This window comes from Balaenoptera borealis, assembly GCF_965194805.1.
Source record: "Balaenoptera borealis genome assembly, chromosome: 5".
In the NCBI taxonomy this organism is placed as follows: Eukaryota; Metazoa; Chordata; class Mammalia; order Artiodactyla; family Balaenopteridae; genus Balaenoptera; species Balaenoptera borealis.
Genome location: NC_138862.1, coordinates 111,297,018 through 111,321,859, shown reverse-complemented (window position 1 = coordinate 111,321,859; position 24,842 = coordinate 111,297,018). Strand labels below are relative to the sequence as shown.

General features: G+C 38.0%; 1 protein-coding gene across 7 annotated transcripts; it reads right to left on the bottom strand.

Moving 5' to 3' along the window:
* Positions 1–6,826: 6,826 nt before the first annotated feature.
* On the bottom strand, positions 6,827–24,202 carry LOC309629896 (protein C3orf33). Of its 7 annotated transcripts, none has more exons than XM_082394468.1 (6): positions 24,039–24,199; positions 22,141–22,200; positions 17,770–17,847; positions 14,931–15,078; positions 9,906–10,066; positions 6,827–7,632 (listed from the first exon to the last, which is right to left on the bottom strand). In XM_082394468.1, the coding sequence occupies exons 1-6, from the start codon at positions 24,150–24,152 to the stop codon at positions 7,231–7,233; spliced, it is 963 nt and encodes a 320-aa protein (XP_082250594.1). In that variant the 5' UTR covers positions 24,153–24,199; the 3' UTR covers positions 6,827–7,230. The 7 variants fall into 7 exon arrangements, with proteins under 7 accessions (XP_082250594.1, XP_082250596.1, XP_082250595.1 ...); XM_082394470.1 differs by having other exon boundaries at positions 22,141–22,227; positions 24,039–24,175; XM_082394473.1 differs by lacking the exon at positions 6,827–7,632 and adding an exon at positions 7,917–8,326 and having other exon boundaries at positions 24,039–24,202.
* Between the last annotated feature and the right edge of the window lie 640 nt (positions 24,203–24,842).

Sequence of the window (24,842 nt, the reverse complement as noted above, 5' to 3'; positions counted from 1 at the left end):
TGAGCAAATTGTATTGCAGAGAGAAAATATAGAAAGAAACTGGTAAGACAATACAAATTCTAAAACTTTGAAAGCTGGGGGCTGGACGAGGCAATTTACACCATGAGGAAAATTCTATTTGGAACTCTAATGAGGCATGCACTCTCTATTACTAACACTTGTTTATTTAAACCAGACAACAAGTGGTTAGGTTTTCCCATACAAACACAGTGAAAGGGAAAACTGCATTTTAAAAACCATATGTTAGTTTTTGTTTTATTTGCATATTTAAACTAAATATATGCTTAGGGGGCTTGATTTGTCCAAAATAAATATCATGTTCAAATGTGACAAGCTTAAAAAATGTCCTTTCAGACTATTTAAGGCAAATTAATCTTCTTGGTGTAGGATCATGAGAGGTATAGGGGAAAATTAGACTGGGAAGATAGGTTTTGGTCAAAATGAGAAGGCAATGCTGTAATGGTCCACTTCATTCCTTATTTGATTCCTTTATTTAACAAATATTTATAGAGTTCCCCAGTGAGTAAGAAACTGAGCTAAATGCTGTGGAGGGAGCAGGAATGATCCAAAATTTATAAGGTATCGTTTGAGTAACAGGACCCACTATACCTTGGATGTGAAAGAAGACAGGCAGATCTGCACATAATGTGTCAAGGGCTAAAACAGATATGTGTAGTGTTGTTGAAGAACAGAAGAGGGCGCTAATTACTCATTTCATTGATGGTTAAAGTCTCTACAAGATGTGTTTTGATAACCGAAACAAACACCCCAGTGAACTCAATTTTTGTAAAACCTCATTTCTGTCTGAATTAGCTGTGGTCCTAACTTTAGTTATATAAATCTGTTGATTTGGCTTCTTCAAGAGTGTGTGGAGAATGAGCGCTTCTGTCCTTTCAGTAACCCAAATATTTTTGCATTCCAAGCCAGTACACACATTCAAATATATTTGTAACAAAACAATGTAACAAACCAACACTTATCTTTGCTATGTGCAATGCACTCTTATATATTATCTTCTGTTCTTTTATCTTTTTTTTTTTTTAATGTCCCTCATTGCCTGCATTTTTTTTTTTTTTTAATTTATGACTGTGTTGAGTGTTCGTTTCTGTGCGAGGGCTTTCTCTAGTTGCGGCGAGTGGGGACCACTCTTCATCGCGGTGCGTGGGCATCGCGGCCTCTCTTGTTGCGGAGCACAGGCTCCAGACGCGCAGGCTCAGTAATTGTGGCTCACGGGCCCAGTTGCTCCGTGGCATGTGGGATCTTCCCAGACCAGGGCTCAAACCCGTGTCCCCTGCATTGGCAGGCAGATTCTCAACCACTGCGCCACCAGGGAAGCCCCTATCTTTTTTAATTGCTAGTGGCAACCCAATAAATTGATTCCCATCTCACTAATTATAGTTCATGGCCTACAGCTGAAAAACACAGTTCCAATATGTCCTTTAAAAGTGAAAAGGAGGCAAAGCAGTAGTGTTCAGTACACTGATAGATATCAAAGCCATACAGAATTAAATCTCTGGGAGAAAAAAAAAAAAAGGCATGTGATTGCTCAACCCTTTGGCCATGAACCCACATCAACAGAAAGGGGCTTCTAAAGTTGTCCAGCCCTCAAAGGGTGGATTCTCCCTAATGCCTACTTGTGAAGAGGCTATGGAAGATAAGGGCAATCTTCCGGATAGCAGAACTGGGCACCCAGAATGACTGAGAAATTCACACACTGCCAGGACTGGGAGTTACCACTGTCCAGCAGGGTGAGACATATGCTATGAACTACTGACATTCTATTTTCCCTCCACGTTGTAGATTGGATGCACTGACATTTGGCCTTAGGCTTCCAGATCATGAGGAACTACCCTGGGACCTAAGCAAAAGGAATTCGTACCACTCAGAGATTCCAAACTACGGTATGGACTTACTTCCTAAATGAACTCACCTACTTTCCTGAGGAATACTGAACCCTAGAATCATCAGTATCTTAATCAAACTCTTTTCATCATAGTTTGCAAAACTTCAAAATATCTAGCTAATTAATGGCATTATTGATACACTGTTTTCCAACTTTGATACCATTTTTTTCCATTCTAATATTTGTTTGATATTTTGACATAATTTGAATAGAAGTTAAATGAGTGAGCTCAACAACCATCTTGAAATAGAAATACGGTTCTTTTTTTTTTTTTAATAAATTTATTTACTTATTTATTTTTGACTACATTGGGTCTTTATTGCTGCGCACGGGCTTTCTCTAGTTGCGGCGAGCGGGGGCCACTCCTTGTTGCGGTGTGAGGGCTTCTCATTGCAGTGGCCTCTCTTGTTGCGGAGCACGGGCTCTAGGTGCGTTGGCTTCAGTAGTTGTGGCTCGTGGGCTTCAGCAGTTGTGGCTCACAGGCTCCAGAGCGCAGGCTCAGCAGTCGTGGCGCTTGGGCTCAGTTGCTCCCCAGCATGTGGGATCCTCCCGGACCAGGGCTCGAACCTGTGTCCCCTGCACTGGCAGGCGGATTCCTAACCACTGCGCCACCAGGGAAGCCCTACGGTTCATTTTTAAGCTTTTTTTTACTATTTTACTTTTAAATTTCTGTTAACATTTTAATTTCTAATCCTGGGTTTCTTTATTTTCTTCACTCTTTTCATAAATTTGCATTACTTTCTTCTTGCGATTTGCCTTCAATGAAATAGCTACCTTGGTAATGGCATTAGAAAAGTTCCAAACCACTGGTGGGGTTTGGGACATGCTACCCCAAAATATGGCACTTTAGTATATTGAATATTTTAAGCTGAAGGAGTTTGAGAAAACAGCAGAAGGAGGAAGTTCACTCTGACCTCCTTCCCTCACCCTTCTCCCCTGAAACAGGCCATAAAATCCTCACATGAGAAGTGCTGGAGGAAAGGAGCAGCCTTATCTCCAAAGACAAAGGGATACTGAGAGGAATCCTAACAAACAGGACTTGCTAAATTTTCCCCAGTTTACAATTACCTCAGACTCCTTTCCCTATCATATTCCTCCATGACTGTGTACTCCTCATCAAGCCTACCATGAAGTACTCAGGTCTAACTATTTCTTTGGGTCTTTATTTCCTTATGAAGGCTCTTGTGTCATATAAAACTTGTATTAAATAAATATGTGGGCTTTTCTCCTGTTAATCTTTGTCAGTTTAATTTTCAAACCCAGCCAGAGACCCTCAGAAGGTCAAGGAAAACTTTTCCCTCCTCACACCACAAAAAAGAGCCAGAAAATCATCTCCACCCCAGCTATCCCAGCAGCAGTTGCTTCTCCTTAGTATGTGTGCCATCTCTTTTAATGGTGACTTAAGCAATAATGACTCTGCTGGTGCCTTGAACTTCTGAAATGCTGCTGTTTCTTGGCTTCTTGAAATATGCTGTCTCTTTATGAAAAGTCACTGTCTTCAAACCAATGCCATATGCAACCATTGAATTTAGGACAGACGGTCAACAATATGCCCCTTGACAGCACATGGAATTACATTTCTCCAGGGAGAGACTCATATCTCAAAGATGTAAACTTCACATTGGTGAGGAATCAAATGATGCTGGAGACCCTTCTACACTGTTAGAGGGAATGTAAATTGGTGCAGCCACTATGGAGAACAGTATGGAGGTTCCTAAAAAACTGAAAATAGAACTACCATATGATACTGCAATCCCACTCCATGGCATATATCCAGACAAAACTATTACAATTCGAAAAGATACATGCACCCCAATGTTCATTGCAGCACTATTTACAAAAGCCAAGACATGGAAACAACCTAAATGTCCATCGACAGATGAATGGATAAAGAAGATGTGGTACATATATATACAAAGGAATACTACTCAGCCATAAAAAAGAATGAAATAATGCCACTTGCAGCAACATGGGTGGACCTAGAGATTATCACACTAAGTGAAGTAAGTCAGACAGAGAAAGACAAATATCCTATGGTATCACTTATATGTAGAATCTGAAAAAAAAAAAAAGATACAAATGATGCTGGAGAAATCCAGAAGAGGATACAACTCTTGGCACACCATTGCCTGCCTGCTTCAGATGCAGTTAACTCTCCTAAAGCACGTTTTGCAAGTGTACCACGTTGGTATGAGGTACTGACTGGGATCTTTACCATGCTCGGAGTTACCAGAGATAAGAGACAGCAAAAGTGTTGGGATCAGTGGCCCTAATTTTTCTTCGACTCCAGTTTTTAAAAGATGGCATTTCAGGCAGCAGATTCCCCAGGCTTTCCCAGGGGTGGGAAAGGTCAAGCCAATTTAGAAGGTTCCATGACCAGGAGATATAAGAGGTCTTGGAGTAAGGAGAAGTTGGGCAGTTAGTTTGTCAGGCAGCAACCATCCCTGCCCTCTCCTATTTACAAAGGGGAGAAAGACTTGACATTAGCACTGCACTCTCCTTTCTACAAGACTGAAGGTGCCATGTATCCTGTTTCCACTAAGATTGGAAATAGTGATTATCTCTTTCCTGACATTTACTAAGCCACTGGACCTCATTTTCCTAAGGAGAAAGAAGCATGATAAAAAGAGGGAAGCAAAGGAGGAAATGCCTGGTGGTCAGTTTGTGACCACAGGAGTTTCCCGTAAGTTGGGCTGACATCACAGAAAGTGGCAGGGATGATCAGGCTTGCTAGTACAGGCCCCAACATACACAGTGAGCGGAGCAACCAAGCCCAGTCACCTTCCAGAAGCAAACTCAAGTGTCCTTCCCAACCCAGATGGTGAGAATCCAGCAGTCAAAGGCTGTGGACTAGACTGCCTTGGGAGTCAAGCAGGTGGGGAAAGAAGAGCTAAGACTCTCCCAAGCCTGAGGATTATGATAGCGAGCCCTTATGGAGCCCTCACTGAACAGTAATTGTCCCATGTGCTAGAGAAGAGCCAGTATTTGTCCATCTGTCTCACAGATGGAACTAACAGAAACACCAACACAACAAACACAAAGCAACATGTAAGGAGCCCTTAGTTGTCTGTTTTCTTCCTTTGGATGTTGCTGGAATATGCTTTTAGCTGCCAGTAACGACAGTGCTCAATGATACGTATGGGCATAGTTTTCACTCTTCTCCCAAGTTTTGTTCACCATTAATTATGATAAAGCTGGTATTGCTGTCAACATGGCATATATAAGAAGTATGATTGAAACATGAAAAACAAATGAAACCTCAAAAAGGAAATGTGGATCTAAGACAAAATAGATTTGAAAGGGCCATAAAAATTCAACCTTTTAGAAATACAAGAAGAACTAAACTCATTTGATAGAAATATATTTAAAAAGGGTTCTAAATACCCAAGATACCAAAAGGAAAAAAGGTCAAGGAGAAAACGGTGGTCATAGACCCTGTTGTTTTGAAGATAAGAGACTAAGAAGTAGTAAATCCTCTATTTGAAAAAAGTAAAGAACCTGGGCTTTGGTCAAAAATTCAGCCTAAAAGGACTTTTCCACTTTTTCAAATGGCCCTGTTATAACCATCTCCAGTGACAAAGATCTAGCCTCTCTGCAATTATCTAGTTCACCTTGCCCTTGGACCATCAAACAAACTGGTCTGATCAGGGTTCCCAACTATATCTTCAAGGGAAAGATTAGACCAGGTCACCTAGTCCCCAGAAAGACCTGCACCAGCCCCACATTCACACAGCTTAACTGGAAAGACAAAAGCTGGTAGAGGCCATCAGTGAAAACTGTGTGTGATGAGATCTGACATCATTCGGAGGCAAACCAGGAAAAAAAAAAAGGCTCAAGAGCTTGCCACAAAACTAGTTTAACATCCTTAAATAAAAATCTTGTTAAAAACTCTACATAAAAATAAAACATCCTCTTAAAACAAAACAAAAAGCTATTGAGGCATTAGACCCAGGGAATAAAAACTACCACATAACTTCCTATCCTACCCCAAAGATGATGAAATAAAGTCACACACACAAAAAGTATCTTTGGAAGATTTGAGACCTCACTAAAAATTAATGTTGTTTAATTAGAAAATGTTGAGAAATCTACTTTGCTATGTTTTAAACAGGAAAGCAGCAGTTTCCTGTTTTAATCAGGTAGCAGCAGTAAACTTCTCATTCTGTATTATTGATTCTGACAGGAGTCAACTATTTAGACCAGATGATACCTCTGACTTTGGTCAGTATCACAAGTCATTAAGAAAAACTTCTGGAGGGACTTCCCTGATGGTCCAGTGGTAAAGAATCCACCTTCCAATGCAGGGGACACAGGTTCGATCCCTGGTCAGGGAACTAAGATCCCACATGCTGCAGGGGAACTAAGCCCACGCGCCACAACTACTGAGCCCACGCGCCTCAACTAGAGAGAAGCCTGCACACTGCAAGAAAGAGCCCGTGTGCCGCAACTAAGACCCAACGCAGCCAAAAATAAATTAATTAATTAATTAAATAATTATAAAAAAAGAAAAACTTCTGGACACATTGTGGGTGGATTATTGCTGGTGTTGTGAAAGAAGCTTATACTGTCAGGAGGATTTTAGCAGCAAGTATGTGTGTATATCACATCCTCAAACCAACTAAAACTGGCTTTAAAAATAAAGAAATTTACTATCTCACGTAATAAGAAATTGGGAGGCAAGAGAGTTCAAGCCCTTAGGGGCTCGACAATGTCAGAAGGCATCCCTATTCTTTTTATCCTGTGTGCTGCCATCCTCGGCTCATTCATGATTTTGTCCTCAGGATTATCCCCCTCATCTAACAACAGGTAGAAATAAGCCACTCTTTACTAGTAGAAAATGGTCTAAGTAACCTTCTCTTGTAGCTCTGCCTCAAATTCACAAGCAGTTATAAAGCAGTGGAGAGAAAAGAGCAGCCTCAGACATTATGCATAAAGAGTCCCTTTATTATAAGTAATCAAAAGTAAACAAATACTCTCTTTAAACAAAAGTTAAATATGGCTGCCCAAAATGACTAAAATAATACAATGGCCAATAGTTAAACTCTCTCTTCATATATTATCACTACATGTATATCGCACTCAACCTGATAACTTTTTATAGAGCGTTTCATTTTTCCTAAAAAGATATTACATTAATCACAATTAATTTAAATTATTCTGATATTACATTTATAAGAATCATCTCTTAAATATTTAAATACATTAGAATGCAACTTTGATCATTTGGGGAAATTTCCCATTTCAACTCAATGAAAAATATCCATTATATTTATCCATTATATTTTATTCTTTTTGGAGTAGGTCACCTCCAGATCTCTTGGAATATTTCATCCTTTTCTACGAAAGTGTATGCGACTCAGAAGTTCTCTGAACTTCAGTATTAAGGAGTAGTTATTCATGTTTTCTTTCCATGTTTCATAAGTCCCTCTAAATTTGTCATAATAACTTTCTTTTTTCAAGTTGAAATCTGATCCAATTTTTTTAAAATAACTGTCTTTTTTCCATATTTCTCTCCAGGAGCCTTTGAATTTTTCCAAATAACTTTCTTTTTCAGATTCTTCCTTCCATATTCCTTCTCCTTTTTTTAAGGCTATTAATTCAGCTTTAAGTAAGTTTCTGTGAATTCTCCAATAGATTTTAGAATCATAATTTAGCCCTTTAACGAGAACAGTTTTGCCAAGGCCTCTTCTCAAAATTTCTTCATTCAGACTCACACTAAAATATTTACCCTTGAATAAAAAAATAACACAAGCCAATTATTTAATAAAGTTACTAGCATACCTGTAACACTTTATTTACTTTAAAATCAGTCATTCTGCAACTTGAGTCCTCCAAATAAAAGTCAAAAGTATAAATGCAAAAGGGTCCTTAAGAGCTTAAAACAGTTAACGCTAAATCCAAGAATTTCATTACTAGAAGAGACCATTGCTCAAAGACAACTGACTCTTTTATAACATATGGTTCTCCACAGGCTCACTGGTCTCCTACCCAAAAATGTGTAGAAGCAATAAAGTACGAAAAGGGTTTTTTGCTTTTATTGTTGTCGTTTGGAGGGGAAATGGAGCACACACCAGATAGGTAAAATGACAGGAGGCCACAGCAAAAGAGAAACTAAAGAAAAGTAACGAAACTAAAAAGCAGACAAACACAAAATGAAATGAATCATCACTGAACTGTTAATTTAGGTTCAGAATTCCAGTGTTGAGGAAGGCACTGGCGTGTAAATACATTTTTAAAAGATGTCCCGTAAAATAATGAACATAAAAATAGTCCTGGCCTTTGAATCTTCACCCTTCAGGAAATTTCATTCATACCTCACTGTCTAATGAAACCAGATAAATGGGATTTTTTTTTTTTCTCGCTAATTTACAGTGTAACGGAGATCGTGCTTAGCTATTTCCATAGTCCTTGTGGGATTTTAACCTAACAAGATTAATTTAAACAAAGTATTAGTAATTTTATAGCTTCATTAGACAAGTAATTCACAGTTAAATTTTTTTAATGTGAAAACTAAAGGTTTAAAGTAGGAAACATTTTCTAAGACTATCTAAAGGAATAAAGTAACCTTTTGTTCCTTTAAATGCAGTAGCTTTTGGTACATGATGATAAGCGGCTAATAAATACAGTTTTAAAGGGATTATCTTATTTGTCTCAGTGTTTTAAATTTAATGAGCTGAACCAAAATAAAAATAATTAAAATTCAACCTCACACTACAGTAAAATTCAACAGAAGTAAATTACCGAAATATGCATAAAGCATAATTTGGTCACCTTGTAGGAAAGAGTATAAGGTAAAGACAGATAAGGTGAAGTGTGGGCTCAGGAGCCAGGAAGAGCTGGGCTTGAATAGCGGTTCTTCCACTTGGTTACCTGGAGTCCCCCCTGTAAATGGGAATAAAATTATTCCATAGGGGGGGTTTTGAGGATAAATAATATATACTCCTCAATTGAAAAGAGAAGTTAATATTTTTGTAAGGCCTTTGGGATCTTTTATATACTTTTGTATTATCAACTTAGTCAAGTGTAAGATGCTTCAACCAATCCGTATTGGATAATTCTTATTTTAAAAGAACTGAATGTGATCTGGACATGCAAAAATTAATGGATTTCATTAGGTGTTCTATTAATAATTCAAAAAGCTTTTAATAATTAAAATGGTTACAATTCTAATCACTTTAATGTGAGGTTATTTTTCTCTTCAGATTATTCTTGTTTGTTATATAATAAGGAACTTTAAAAATAAGAAAAATTACCCTCAATCCTGTTATAATAACATTTCAACTATTTTATTTTTCCATGTTCTTTTTTCAGTAATTGTCCACCAAAAGAAATTTGGAAGAAGGCACATCGAAGGACTCAAGACATGACAGGGCAACAGTAATGAAGCTCTAAGGCATCCCTAGTTACAGAATGGCTAATGGCCAATCATAAAGGTAAGGAACCCGAGGCAATGTCTTCAGATGACTGACTACTGATCATGAAAAGTATTTAAATATGCCCAGTAGTATTAAATATGCTCAATGTTTTTAGAATTCAAAGACTTATACGTTAAGGCATACCTATCTACAAGGTATTGGACCAGAATGAGCAATATTTACCTTCAGAAAACACCTTTGCTCTTTGCAATTTCCAGTTGACAAGTCGCACTCAACAAGTGGTTTATAATAACAAGTGTGATATAATGTCCATAAATAAATGTATAAGATACTCCTTAAACTGGCAATGTCCAGAGTCATTAATAATTTGAAGTTTTTTTACTTTTTCTTAATTTTCTATTTTTTCTATAATAAACATATAAACATAAGTTTTTCTATAATAAACAAATTTTATAGCAAAATTTATATATAAAACATCTAGTTCTGTATACATAATCACGTGAGTAGTACTTTAAAAAGACAAAAAAATTCAGTCTCATTATATATTCAAGGTTCTGATTAATGAGGAGTTTATGTATTAAATAATAAGAATAAAATATTGCTAGTTATTTCTTCACACTACTTACCTTATTCACTAAAAGGTAGCAAAAGAGTGCTGAATTCTCCTTTCCAAGAAGTTGGAACCATACTACTTGGGAAGGTTTTAGCTCTTTTTGTAACCACACCTTCCCAGTTTCAGTGAGTTCTACTCCAGCCAACTTAACCAGCAAAGCACCACATGGCTCTTCTAAAAGGGTTAGGTAGAAAAGAGTTTTAGCTTTAATACGACGTTACAAAAGCAAATTCCAAAGTCATTTGGGCTCCAAAAAACAACTGGATATATTATGTTTATTTATAAATACCCAGACTCTCTAGATATAGATCCATTCATTTCTAGAGTCAACTTGTCTTTTAAAACAATACAAGTATGTAACAGATGGAATAATTTCAAAAACTCATTTCAGTAAGCTCCAGAACAGGATGTGGGGTTTAAACAATTTACCTTTTTTTAAAAAATCTGCCAGATTTATTTCTATGCACACATACACGTAATGCTACAAGATACGTCGTTCAATAATATAAGCTCCTATGACCAATAGGACTGTATAAACTGCGTTTTCACTTAATGTACTGAGGATACTTTCCCATCTCAATAAATATTAATATCAACATTATTTTTTTTATATACATTTTACAAAACTGACTTCCAGACAGGATTTTATCAATTTATTATCCAAGTAACATAGTAATAAGAAAGTTTGGGCAAACTCTTGATAAAATTTTAACCAATTAAACTTTAATAACAGGATTTTATTGTAGAAAAAGTTTATAACTTTCCATAAAGGATAATGGCTGACAATAAAAAAAATCTTGATGACTTTTTTTGGAAAGAAATTATACATTTAACATATGTTAAACTCTTATACAAGTAGCTGAAAGTATAAAGTTAAGTTCATTTAATTGCTAGGGAAAAAGTAATACTTGAGTTCAGGAAGATATCCTAGAAGCTTGCCACAATATTATTTGATGATAGAAAAACATTTTCTTTAGGGCATGGGTTCTTGAAACCTGTCCTAGAGTTTCAGTTAGAGAAGTATCAAAAGTTGTAAGTAGGATTATGTCCTTAGAAAAATCTGTGACACAGTAAATACACAAATTAGATTAAGGCAGAACATATAATAAAGACTAGATGAATTCAAATCATTGGTACATAATGAGTTAAGGGAAGCCTGAAGATTCTGAGGTCTCTCTTCAATCCTTTAATGCTGCCATCAACACCAGCTGTCTTCCAATAAAACAACCTCTAGTCTTTAAGACCAAAACTTTGGGGACCAAAAACATGAATCTAAGTCAACACTATCAACCTTAAGTATTAATGTCCTAATTCTTCACTTCACAAAAGGTCACTGGGATTCCTTTAAAATTAGCAATTCCCCATTAAGCATTTAAAATATGATGCGGCCAATAAAAATTTAAAACTAAATCTTCCAAGAACTAATCTACTGAATAAGGTTAGTTATATCCATCATATATTTTTGCCCAAACAGTTGAGGTTTTTTTGAAAAAGGAGATGCAACTTTTAATGCTTATGATGTCTAAATTTAGCTTTGTGTGAATCCCTCTATCTTACCAGCTCTTCAACAAATCTTTTATGCACATATTTTAAAAAAGCCTAATTCATACTGGATTGGATGACACAGATAACGCCAAAGGTTATAAGGGGACAGCAACATGGGCTCCAGTGGAAGAGCCCAAGAGCAGGACTTGGGTTTTGCAGAATGAACAGAGAGGCAGGAGGAGGAGGAGGAAGTGAGTATGTCAAGTAAGGGAAAGACCATGGGCACCTGGAGAAAACTGCAGACACAAGATGAATACTGAAGCAAATCACCACTAAGGGGTCTGTTATATTTCTGTTCCATCAGATGGGTCGGAAACTTCATGACTAAATATTCTTAAGGTTTTTATAAAGATAGTACATGATAGAAAAACAACTGATTTATACCCTCGATTTAGAAAACATTATAAGTGAATTCATGACAATGGACAATTTCACAAGTCAGGAGTATCACATATGTCAAAAAGATTATTTTTTACCATCCGGGATAGGAGAAGCTTTGAGTAATATCCTCACTAGACTGAAGGTTTTGTGACTACTGTAGGATCACATCCACTGTTTGCCACTATATACTGAGACTGTGACAAAACAGCAGGCATTCAGTAAACATTTATTGAAGATATTAAATGTCCTAAGAGTTTCGCTTCATAAAAATTTTCAGCTCTGTGTGTGTTTGCCTCCTCATCATACACACCAAAGATAAGATCATGGAAGGAAGGGATATCACAGAATAGTCATGAGGAAGGAGTCTTGGAAATATTATAATTCTCTTCTTTGATGGTGGTGGAAACCATAAGCCAAAACTAGAAACAGAACACAAGCTCTCCACGCCAATACACATTCTACTACACCACACAGACTCTACTCTGATGCAGTTATCTGAGCTAAATCTTTTTGGTTAGAATGGCCTTAACTTGGGGAGCCTGAATCTTAGCCCTCCTTACAATAAAATCAAAAGTCCATCCCTGGGACTTCCCTGGTGGCGCAGTGGTTAAGAACCTGCCTGCCAATGCGGGGGACACGGGTTTGATCCCAGGAAGATCCCACATGCCGCGGAGCAACTAACCCCATGTGCCACAACTACTGAGCCTGTGCGCCACAACTACTGAAGCCCGCACTCCCCAGAGCCCATGTGCTGCAACTATTGAGCACATGCACCACAACTACTGAAGCCCACATGCTCTAGGGCCCACATGCCACAACTACTGAGCCCGTGTGCTGCAACTACTGAAGCCTGCGCACCTAGAGCCTGTGCTCCGCAACAAGAGAAGCCACCACAATGAGAAGCCTGCGCACCGCAATGAAGAGTAGCCCCTGCTCGCCACAACTAGAGAAAGCCTCCGTGCAGCAACAAAGACCAACGCAGCCAAAAAAAATTAATTAATTAAAAAAATAAAAAATTAAAAAAAATAAAAGTCCATCTCTACCCTACAGGCCAGATAGTAAAAATAGTGAAAGGAACATAAGGAGCTTTCAATTAACAGCTATTTTTAAATGAAAAAGATTATGCTGTAACATCTTATTATATTATTCAAAATAATGCTTGGAAAGCAACCTTCTAGTTCTACAGCCATTTTATAAGTAAATAGGTTTAACTAATGAAAATGCAAAATGATCTCTTTAACATCAACAATTTATGTCAGTTACAAAAAGTATTAACACTACCGTGACATTTGTACTGGTTACCATCTGTTGGGATGAATGAGACATGTCTGTTTCTTTAACTTTTGCATCTCTATACATAAAGTTGTGTACTGGGTAGCAGAAAATCTGTTTTCTACCTTTGATTTCATCAACTGTTAGGTAGATGGCTTCATACATGACCTTTAACCTCTATAGAAAATATTTAAATAAGTGGGGGAGAAAAGTAAGTTTCCTTTCAGCTCTAAAATTTTGATTGTTTGTACCAACTTGATCAACATTTTTATTTGATGTGAAACCCATTAATAACAATATGTGTATATGGCAGTTAGAGTGCTGTGGCATTGCTCGACTTCCAGGGCAGATTCCCACTGAGCACCATCCCTGGAGCTGTGCGATGTACAGCCTGGACAATCACAAGTGATGACCTTGCTGTCTAAGCACTAAAGAATCATCAATATTTCAGACAGGAGAGATTTAAATTATTGCAGCATTATTACAACAACTGAGAAGGTAGAGGACTTATGAAGTATAAACCATGCTGAAATGGCCAACAAATAAACACCTCAGTTATCTTTCTTTAGGGAACAATACTGTTTGATTTGTTAAAGAAGTCAATCATGTCAGGTATGTTTGGGGGAAAAAAACCAATCTTATTCCTTTGCAGCCCTATCTAATTGAGCAGAGTGATATTCATTCATCTGAGGCTAAAGAAATAAGAACCCCTTTCTTCAAAACAGTAAAATAATATTAAGAAGATCTTTAAATATAACTCAGTTAATTCATTTGACAAATTTTGCCAAGTCTCTGTTGGCTAACAATTATTTTTCTAGGGACTGTGAATAATGAGATAGATAAGAAAAGTTCCCTGCCCACCAGGGGCTCACAGTTTAATAGAAGGATATAAACCTAGATATATAATTACAGGAAAATGTGTTTCAGTACTGTAATTGCAGTGTGTATAAATTGCTTGGGGGATAGGAAAGAAAGAGGCTAATTCTGCTTGGGAGTTAAGGAGAGCTTCACAGAAGAGCTGACATTTGAGCTAGATCCTGAAGAATCCACAGGAGCCAAGTCACTCTGGGCAAAGAACTATGCCCAGGGCATGAGAACACATGGAAGCAGCAGGCATGTCTGTGTGGCTGGGGGCTTTGCCATGAAGCAGGGAGAAATGGGAATTGCAGCAGCAAAGCTATGGTCTCTGCCCAGCTCTCCAGCCTCCTTTGGTGTCTCTTGTCCCCTTCTTCCCTATGCCCCGGCCAGACGAGCCTTCACGTCACGTGCTTACCAAAAGAGCCAACTCATCCCCACACATATTCTTCCTAGCCAGCCCCCTTCCATTCTTCGGGTATCTGATTAAATAGCAACTCCTCAGTGAGGCCTTCTCTGACCACCATATATGTAGGTTCGCCCTCCATACAACCTCCAATAATTCTCATCCTATACCCTGATCCTTTTCTTCATAGCTCTTAGGACAATTTTTCATTTGTTTGTTGCCCATCTTCCACCTGTACTATAAGCTCCAAGGGGTAGAGTGGTCTTGTTTATTTCACTCCGCACATACGGCTAGCATAGGACCTAGAACATAACATGTGCTCAATATTTGTGGAATAAATGCTTGAATGCCTGAATGAACCACTGAGTGGTTGAATGAGAAAAGAAGGGAAGGAAGAAAAGACATCTGGAGCCAAATTAAATAGTTCCTGTATGTAAGTCAAGAATTTGGACTTTCCCTCATAGACGATGGAGAGTTACTAAAAATTAAAATGACTTTTTTTTGCTATTTTTAAAATAACTTCTAATAACGGAACATTAAAATAGTTATTTAGTGTTATTATTTTTGCACCTTACTTACTTCTCCATGAAGATATAATAGGTAAAGTAATGGGAATATGTTCAACCTCTAAACCATTCTCGGTTATTCGGCGCAGTCGTCCTCGTAGTTTAACATTCCTTCTTATAAATTCTACTGGAATATCTGAAGAGCTTGTGAATTTTGATGTCTGTTGATTTACAAGGAGAAAAATATAACATTTTATTACCATTTTCATATTAAAATTAAGCATGTCAAATTCTCTAAACATTTTAAAGAAGATAAAACCACTGAACATTTTTAATTTGGTTCTTAATTTTATATTAAAATTTTAATAAGATTTAACAGAAAGTGTTTATGGGAACATTATTTTAAAAACTTTAGTCATTATTTTACTATTTCAAGCTACTATATAGAGAACATTAAACAGACTCCTAACTTCTAAAAGCTTACATCCTCGAAATATGACACAATTCATCAAAAAGCAGTGAGTCTGAACATGGCACCACACAAATCTGGCTAAACAGTCACTATCCTATACTATAGATGTACCATCTATTCATGCAGGTACTGCTGGGAGAACCTAACCAAAACTGAGGCAAGTTAAATTTGACTACTAATCAACAAGGTTTTTTCCTTATTTTTTATCTCATAGGAGAAAAAGGCCCCTCCCAAAAGGCCAACATTAGGAATTTATTTAAATACCCAACACCTTGGAGTTAGTCAACATTTTATACCTGTGTCTTCCATATCAACAGTACTATAGAGACAAGCTTAATTCATAATCATGGCTGGGTGAGAGCCTCATACAGGCAGAAGGATAAATGAGTACCCAACTTCCTAAGATAGTAAAGTTGGTCTAAACATTAAAAAAATTTTTTTCAAACAAGAAAAATGTTGTAGCAGACAAATCCAGAATGTGGAACATTAAAAATGGGATAAATGACTTGGTTACTCTAACAAATCAATGGTGTAAAGGGGAAAAAATGGGGGTGGGGGTCTAGACTGTTATAAAATAAATGAGTCATAAGAGATATAACAAACAAACGCAATATATGGACCATGTGAATCCTGATTTGAACAGATCATCTATTGAAAAAAGACACCACTGAGACAATCAAGGAACTCTTAATATGGTCTGGGTATTAGATGATGCTAAGGGGTTGTTAATTATCTTAGATGTGATAATGTTCTAGGACAGACGGACACTGTGAGTCTCTTGATGCGGCACAACAGGAAGCAGTATACACTGTCACCTTCTTGTTCACACTAAATCTACCAAGGAAACACAAATCCAGACTGTGGGACATTCTCTAAGACAAGTGGTTTGGGCTCTTCAAAAATGGCAGTGTCATGACAGACAAAAATTAAACATAAAGATAAAGTGGGACTAAAAGTCTAGATTAAAGGGGACTAAAGAGACATGACAACTAAATACAGTGTGTGATCCTGGACTGAACCTTAGACTGGGGAAAAAAACAGCTACAAAGGATATTTTCAGAAGATAAATATGAATATGAACTGGATTTTAGATATTACTGCAAAAATGTTAAATTTATTAGCTGTGATATTAATGTGACTACGTAGGAAAATATCCCTGCTCTTAGGAAGCACACTATGAAGTCCTTATGGGACAAGTTCCATCATGTCTGCAACTTGCTTTCAAATGGTTTCACTGAGGGAGAGAGAGAAAGCACAACCATGGAAAAATGTTAACAACTGGTGAATCTAGATAAAAAGGAGGTGACTGGTTCTTCTGGAGAAAACACTGTGAGGAAAAAGATTCTGACGGTATGTACTGTCAGCATTCGGTCAAGAATGTGGAACATGCAGAATGTAAACAAAAGGGAAGAGAAATCCTAAATCAAACACACATGAAAAGTTTGAGTGAGTCACCTGACAGAAGTTGTCTACGAAAAGTTTATGGGTAAGACAGAGAAATGTGGGCTAAACATCCATGCAGATGGCTCCCAGTATGGTTCTGGGACATCGCTAGGGTAGCACTGATGAGTTAATGTCAGTGGGAGGGGCACTCTAGGAGTAAGTAAGCCACGGGGCTCTGACCTGGATCCTCTCCTGTTTAGTATGATCACCAGTGACTTGAATGTGAGCATAAGGATCGAACATCAGCAGGTCTGATGCTTGGAAGGGTATGAATACTAAGTCAGAGTTAGTATTTAAAAAGATCCTGACAATTAGAATGAATGGCTACAACATAAAAGTCTGCCCCTGTATTCTCCCAAACTAAAGGATCAAGAGAATAAAGTAGCATATATGAAAAAGATTTACAGGTTTTAGTTAGCTGTGAACTCAAAATGAGTGAAAGTGTGATAAGGCTGCCAAAAACAAAAAGTGCAAACTCCCTCTCCTCTTTGCCCACCCCCTCACCACTCCCCTCTGCAAAGTTCCACCCAAAGCAACATTATTAGGAGCAGGATCCAGAACAAGGGAGGTGAGGGAGAGAATACTCTAAATCAGGCTCTAAGTGGAATCTATCAGGCTGTTCTGGGTGTCATATTTCATAAAAGACTTCATCGAACTGGAACAAAGCCAGAAGAGGAGAAAAAAGATGGTAAAGAGCCTGGAAACTACATCACATGAGAAAACCAAGAGTATTTTGCACAAGGAAGGCAAGACTTAGAAGGAGTAGAGAGGGACGTTAAAGATGTCTTCAACTACTAAAGGTCCATCCTTTAAATTCTGAGGTGTTTTCATTAAAGGATACACATAAAAGGGCAAAAGTGTGCCTTGATGCTTGGAGTTTTGGAAGTTATTAAGGAGCTAGGGGAGGAAATGGAAAAACGTAGACCCCAATGTTCTACTTTCAAGAAGCTCACAGTCTATGTGAAGAACCTCTAAAGGCAGATACCACTGCATCTACCTCATGATGGGAGGAATCCAATAATCCCTCAACAGCCAAAAGTTCAGTGCAGCATTTCTGTGACACAGAAGGCATTATCTGGAAGAGGAAAAGACAATATGCATAAAACCAGAAAACAACTATAGAGCAACACATGAATAGGTTTAATATAAAGTGTAAGTGCTAAAGGGTCAAAATGGAAAGGATAGGAACACCTGAGGAAGACATCTTTCAACAAAAAAATCCTGAGTTTGTGATAAACACAGCCTGCTCTCCGGAGCAGGCAGAAAGATGATCTCACTAACAAGGGTGCTATGCCCAAGCTTCAGAGGGTGAAGGGCGTGTCCTAAAGGCAAACAGACAAAAGCTGGAAGCATCGCAGTGAAGAGAATATAATAAGGGTTTTAAATTCAGGAAGATGTCATATGAAATCCAGTTCTGCCATGTACTAGCCGGATGATCTTGTGAGGGTTATTTCTTTGACCATCCATCTCCTCATCTATAAAAGTTAGGCATAAGAATACCTCTATCACAGAATTATTTTACCTATTAAATGAAATTATATATATAAAGTGCTCAGCACAGTACCGAACTTAATAATCTTTTTTATTTTTTAAATACGAAATTTGGAATTGTCAATCTGTAATTGAAAGAATATGAGAAACTGATAAACTCTCAGAGGGAAGAAGAAGGAGAGAAAACCAGCAATCCAAAAAGAAAGCTGGAGAGGTATTATCAAGGCTCCTTGTGGCAAGATATCAATGCAACATCCGTTCCCAAACCCCTTCTCCCTTGCCAACATGCTCTGTATGGGGTGGAAAAGCTAAATGGCCACTTGCCCAGCCTACTTTCCCCAGCTAGAGGTGGCCATGTGACAAAAGGATGTGAGCAAAGGTCTACAGAGGGCTTCCGGGAACGTTTTTGCTTTCTGCATAAAAGGAAAAGATGCGGCTAGCACCTTCCTTCCTTTTTCCTCTCCTCCTGCCTTGAGCAGCCTGCTATAGCAGCCATCTGTGCCATGAGGAAAGGCAAGGAAAATCAGACAGTCCTAAATTCTATGTTACTGAGCCAGGGAAGCAACGCTAGCAGCCTCTAACCTCCAAACTTCTTGTGACATGAGAAAAATCAACTTTTTAATTGGTTAAGCCACTGTTGATTGGGGTTTCTCTTATTTCTAGCTAAACCTCTCCAACTGTTCTATAACAGAGTTTTTTATCCACTAATGTTCCAATGTTCTTTTTCTCTTCCTTAGTCTGCTCTTCTCATCACTATTATCAAAAACCATAAAATCTAAAAGACACCAAACTTAAGTCTAAAATAAATAACCTCATAACTATATATATATATATATATATATATATATATATATATATATATATCATTGAATAATTTGCATAAGTCAATGATGTACCTAACATAAGCAGGATTAGGACATGAAAGTCAATGAGAAAAAAAAAAAAGAATGAAAGTCAGTGAGAATAAAAGTGAAAATAATAAACAGTAACACACTCTGCTTTTAATATTACCAAAGTGAAGTACTGAACTATATACTAAAAATAACAAAAAACTTAAAATGATCTCTAATTGATTCATGTGTTTTTTTAAGGGCTAACAAGAGAAATGATCCCTCAGCACTATTTTCCCCTAAACTCTTAATCAGATAATTTAATATTTTGGCAATTTTGGAAACTTCAAAATACAGATATGTCATGGAATGTAGAGATATAAGAAAATGAAAAAAGTAGAATGACAAGAACTAAAGTTTCAAAAGCTCCATTCTAGAAAAATATACATAGGCTAAAAATGAATGACTTACAAAATCATGGAGGTGTTATAAGAAAGAGCCTATTAAATATAAGGTTAAAAATGAGTTCAAGCCCCCCCACCCCAAAAAAGACAGCCACTTCAGTAAATGGTGTTGGGAAAACCTGACAGCTACATGTCAAAGAATGAAACTGGACTACACTCCATGCACAAAAATAAATTCAAAATGGATTAAAGACTTAAACGTAAGGCCTGAAACCATAAACCTTCTAGAATAAAACACAGGCAGTATGCTCTTTGCCATCAGTCTTATATTTTTTTGGATATGCCTCCTCAGGCAAAGGAAACAAAAGTGAAAATAAACACATGGGACATCAAACTAAAAAGCTTTTGCACGGTGAAGGAAACTATCAACAAAACAAATAGGCAGCCTACTGAATGGGAGAAGATATTTACAAATGATATATCCAATAAGGGCTTAATTTCCAAAATATACAAAGAATTTATACAACTCAGCATCAAAAAAACAAACAACCCGATTAAAATACGGGCAGAAGACCTAAAGATACATTTTTCCAATGTATACCAAAGACGGTATACAGATGGCCAACAGGCACACGAAAAGATGCTCAACATCACTAATCATCAGGGAAATGCAAATCAAAACCACAATGAGATATCACCTCACACTTGTCCCAACTGCTATTATCAAAAAGACAACAAATAACAAGTGTTGGTGAGGATGTGGAGAAAAGGGAACCCTCGTGTACTGTTGGTGGGAATGTAAATTGGTGCTGCCACTATGCAGAATAGTATGGAGGTTCCTCAAAAAATTAAAAATACAACTACCATATGATCAAGCAATTCCACTCCTGGGTATTTGTCCAAAGAAAATGAAAACACTAATTTGAAAAGATGTATGTACCCACATGTTCACTGCAGCATCATTTACAGTGGCCAAGATATGGAAGCAACCTAAATGCCTATCGATAGATGAATGGATAAAGAAGATGTGGTATGTATATATACAATGGAATATTACTCAGCCATAAAAAAGAATGGAATCTTGCCACTTGCAACAACATGGATGGACCTAGAGGGTATTATGCTAAATTAATAAGTCAGACAGAGAAAGACAAGTACTGTATGATTTCACTTATATGTGGACTCTGAAAAATAAATGAACAAATGCAACAAAACAGAAACACAGTCATACATACAGAGAACAAACAGGTGGTTGCCAGAGGGGAGGGGAGGGAGGGAAGGAAAGAAATAGGTAAGGGAGATAAGACTAGGAGATAAACTTCTAGTTACAAAATAAATGAGTCACAGGTATGAAGTGTACAGCATGGGGAATTTAGTCAGTAATTATGCAATATCTTTGTATGGTGACATGGTAACTAGACTCGTTCGTGGTGATCATTTTGAAACGTATTGAAATATCAAATCACTACGTTGTGTAACAGGAAGTAACATAGTGTTGTAGGTCAATTTTACTTCAGAAACAAACTCATACAAAAAAAGATCAGATTTGCGGTTAGGAGAGGTGGGGGTAGGGGAAGGGGGAACTTGGAAGGTACAAACTTCTAGTTATAAGATAAATAAGTACTAGGGATGTAATGTTCAACATGATTAATATAATGAACACTGCTGTAAGTTATCTATGAAAGTGGTTGAGAGAGGAAATTCTAAGACTTCTCATCACAAGGAAAAAAATTTTTTTCTATTTATTTAATTTCGTATCTATATGAGATGATGGATGTTCACTAAATTTACTGTGGTGATCATTTCATGAGGTGTGTAAGTCAAATCATTATGCTGTACATCTTAAACTTACACTTTCACTGTATGTCAATTACCTCTCAGTTTAAAAAGATGAGTGCAAGGCACTAAAACAAAAAGAAGGGAAAAGAGAGACAAAAGTTTTGAAATTGGTGTCTGGGTGAAAAGGCAACAGTTGGAAAAGATATAGTATGATAAAGTAATGGGGTGTAGTCAATGATAATACAAAACAATATAGAGATAAGTGTAGGAAATAAATATTTATAGAAGCAATATATCCATCACAGTTGGATGACACATGACACTGACACTGAACATGACACTGAAATTACATCCTATGATAACAATAAGGTGTATTAAAAAATACTTGTAAATCTTGAATTATCAAATGGATTTCCACAATGTCTATTATTAATACATTATTGAAAGGGCAAAAAAATACACTAAATGAAAGCATAAATTATTTAGTTCTAAGGGACATAATTCAACGGCGATTTAAATTTAATACCACCATAGGAAACACTTTTGACTGTTTTCAACATCTGAAATGCAAATTTAGTGTTTACACTATTCTAGCAAATTAAATCCTTTTCAGATTCCTTTTTAAGCAGGAAGAAAAATGATTATGGAAATACAGGCTGTGCAATTACTTTCCATAAAATCCTGTGTATGTTACTTTTAAACCAATATCTTAAAATATGTTCATTGTTCTAAAATACTATTTAAAAGCCTCTAATATGAATAACAAAATGACACACTGCTTGAGATATCATCTTTCTCGTTTGAAGTGAGAAAAATTAACTGTCTGGTGCTTATCATAATGTCTTCTTCATTTTTTTAACTTACCAGTCGAACACTTCTTAGAAGTAACATTACTCCAGCTATGGCCATTACGGTGCTGATGTTCTTCAAAAAGAGATTTAATGATTAATCCTAAGTATTATTCACAATAGTGAAAGTACTAATTAGAAGGCAGAAAAAAAAATCCTCCCTGTACCTAACTGCCCAAATAAGGCATATCCTTCAACTAAAGGTCTACTTCTTCCAAAAAAACTAACTGCCCACCCGCCCATTAATCTTCCCCTTTTTCTCCAACCAAACTGGCACACACAGTAATTATATACATAATATGGTACTGCTCTCTATTGATTGTATTGCTTTAACCATGAGTTCCCTGAATGCATGAATTAGTCTAATACTTCTTCTGCAAGGCCCACAGGAACTCCATAACCCTGAGTCTGCAGGCAGAATTTAAGTATCTGGTAGAAAACTTTATCACCAAAACCTTAAAATATAGCACTTGGGAAATACATGTTGCAAACAGTTGGGGAAAACTTAGCAATGCCTTTAAAGTGCTTCGTTTAAACTGAAACAGACCTAAAGGAGTTTAATTAATTAATAAGGATCCTGTAATTCCCTCAACAGTGGTAATCTAACATGCTTTCCTTCAATAAATACAACTAAGCATATAAGAGATGAAGTTGAAAATATACACAAGGGTACATTCTGTGATTGGATTATTTGGAATGAAATATCCATGTGCTAACTTAACACTGTTTCCTCCCCAATGCTGATGAGGTTATTTTTTTAAGTTGTAATAACCAATGCATCTCTTCCTGCTTAACTGGAAGAACCAAGGCCTTGTCAATTAACATACATGTGTATGTATATTCACATATATATATACTGTATTAATGCTACAAATATTTATCTAGCACTTACTAAGTGGTAGTTACTACTCTAAGGACTGAGCTGCACTGGTGAGTGAAAACAGACATGGTCCTGGCTCTTGTGTTGCTTGGCTGCAAAGTATTTGCAAAGCTGATGATCCTACTCAACTTTCCAGCGGAATTCAACGAAGTTCATCATTCCATCTGAAAACATACTCTCCACTTGGCTTCCAGGACACCTGGTTTTCCTGATTTTCCTCCTCCTCCCTGTCTTGTTCCTTCCTAGTCTTTGCTGACCTCCTTTTCATGCCCCAAATTCTAAATGTTAGAGAGGCCCCCAGGTCTCAGTTCTAGGGCTTCTTCAGGAGCTTTTCTGACTGGCTCCAAGACGTCATCCAAGCTTTAAATACTACTCAAGGTTTATGCAGCCCATTCCCAAAGTTATATGCCCAGTTCTGATTTCCCTTCAATACATGACTCCTGTCTCCAGTTGCCTAGAACATCTACAGCTACGTTTAGAAGTCTAATGACCATCTTCAAGTTCACACATCTCCATTTAGAGGTCTCGTGGGCATCCTCAAGTTCACACGTGCAAAAAGCTCCCTAGATTTCCCTAACAATTCATTTATCCCAACTCCTCTATGTCATCAATTTCCAACACCATTCACGAAGCAGGCAGCCCCCTTTATTCCTCTCTTTGTTAGAAAGAAAGGAATCACCACAATCCTCTCTCGTCTAGTCGCCGAAGATGCAGCCCTCCTCCCCGACCCCCACCCCCGCCCTTTGTTGGAACTCCAGTGGCCTCTCACTGCATTAAAGAAACGAACTCCTCCACTCTCCGCAGGCCTATGGAGTTACGTGCCCTGCTTTGGTCTCTGCCCGGCCCTCCCCAACTGCCCCCGCGGCCCCGCACACGCTGCCCTGACCGGGCCGCCCTCGAGCTGCTCCCCCGCGGCCCTCCATGCCTCCCCGGCCCGGCGGGTCCGCTGCCCGGGCCTCCCCAGGACGCGTCTCCCTCAGGCTCAGCCGCTCAGCCCGCGCCCACCACCTGCCCGACCGGCGGGTCTGCGGTACCCGGACGAGACGCAGGTGGTCGTCTGCCCATTGCGAGATCCACGCCACCACGTTGGGCGCTGCTCGGTCCCGGTCCGGCGGCGAGGTGCCGGCGGCCACGGGCCGCCCCGCCATGTTGCCGACCTCCCGCGAGCCCGCGCCGCCTCTTTGACCGGGCGACAGGGGGCGCCGCTCTCCGCGAGCGGGCGGACGTGTTCGCGCTCCTCCGGCTGGAGGGAAGCTGTCCGAGCCGACCGCCGGGTTCCCTTTTCCGCAGCCTAGGAGAGGCCGGGGGCAGGCCTCCCAACCCGTAAAGAGATATCTTCACAGTGACCCCAGCATTTATGCAGGGTTTTCCCACAGCGCAGGAGATCTCTGTGGTACGGGGACAGGAGCTGCAGAATTCCTGGCCATGCTGATGGGAGATGATCACTTTCAACTCGCTTAACTCACATCAGTGTGGGTAGCATGTGCCACGCAAGAAAGAAAACTGAAGTAGATCATTCCTTCCACCTGCTCCCAAATATAACAAGATGCGTATTTCTTATAGTTGAATTGTTGCTTCCTAAGCCAAATATCAGATGCTCTAAATCTTTGAACTGTTAATTGATTAAATGTAGGGAGCTGACATATTCCAAAAATCAATACATGGATATTAACTTATTGTGGTAATCATTTTGCAATACATGCTTATATCAAATCATTATGGTGTACACCTAAAACTATGAAATGTTATGTCAATTATATATCAATAAAAAATCAATAGTGTATTTTAAAACAAACAAAAATAAGTCACAGTACAGTGCAAATTATATAATATTTATG

Bases quoted from the DNA above. Each gene is read 5' to 3' on its own strand.
- LOC309629896 (XM_082394468.1), bottom strand. From the start codon at position 24,152: ATGGCGGGGCGGCCCGTGGCCGCCGGCACCTCGCCGCCGGACCGGGAC. The intron at 22,201-24,038 runs GTACCGCAGACC...CTCTTTTTGAAG, and splicing joins ACCACCTGCGTCTCGTCCGG to AACATCAGCACCGTAATGGC. The intron at 17,848-22,140 runs GTAAGTTAAAAA...TTCCTCTTCCAG, and splicing joins TTCTAAGAAGTGTTCGACTG to ATAATGCCTTCTGTGTCACA.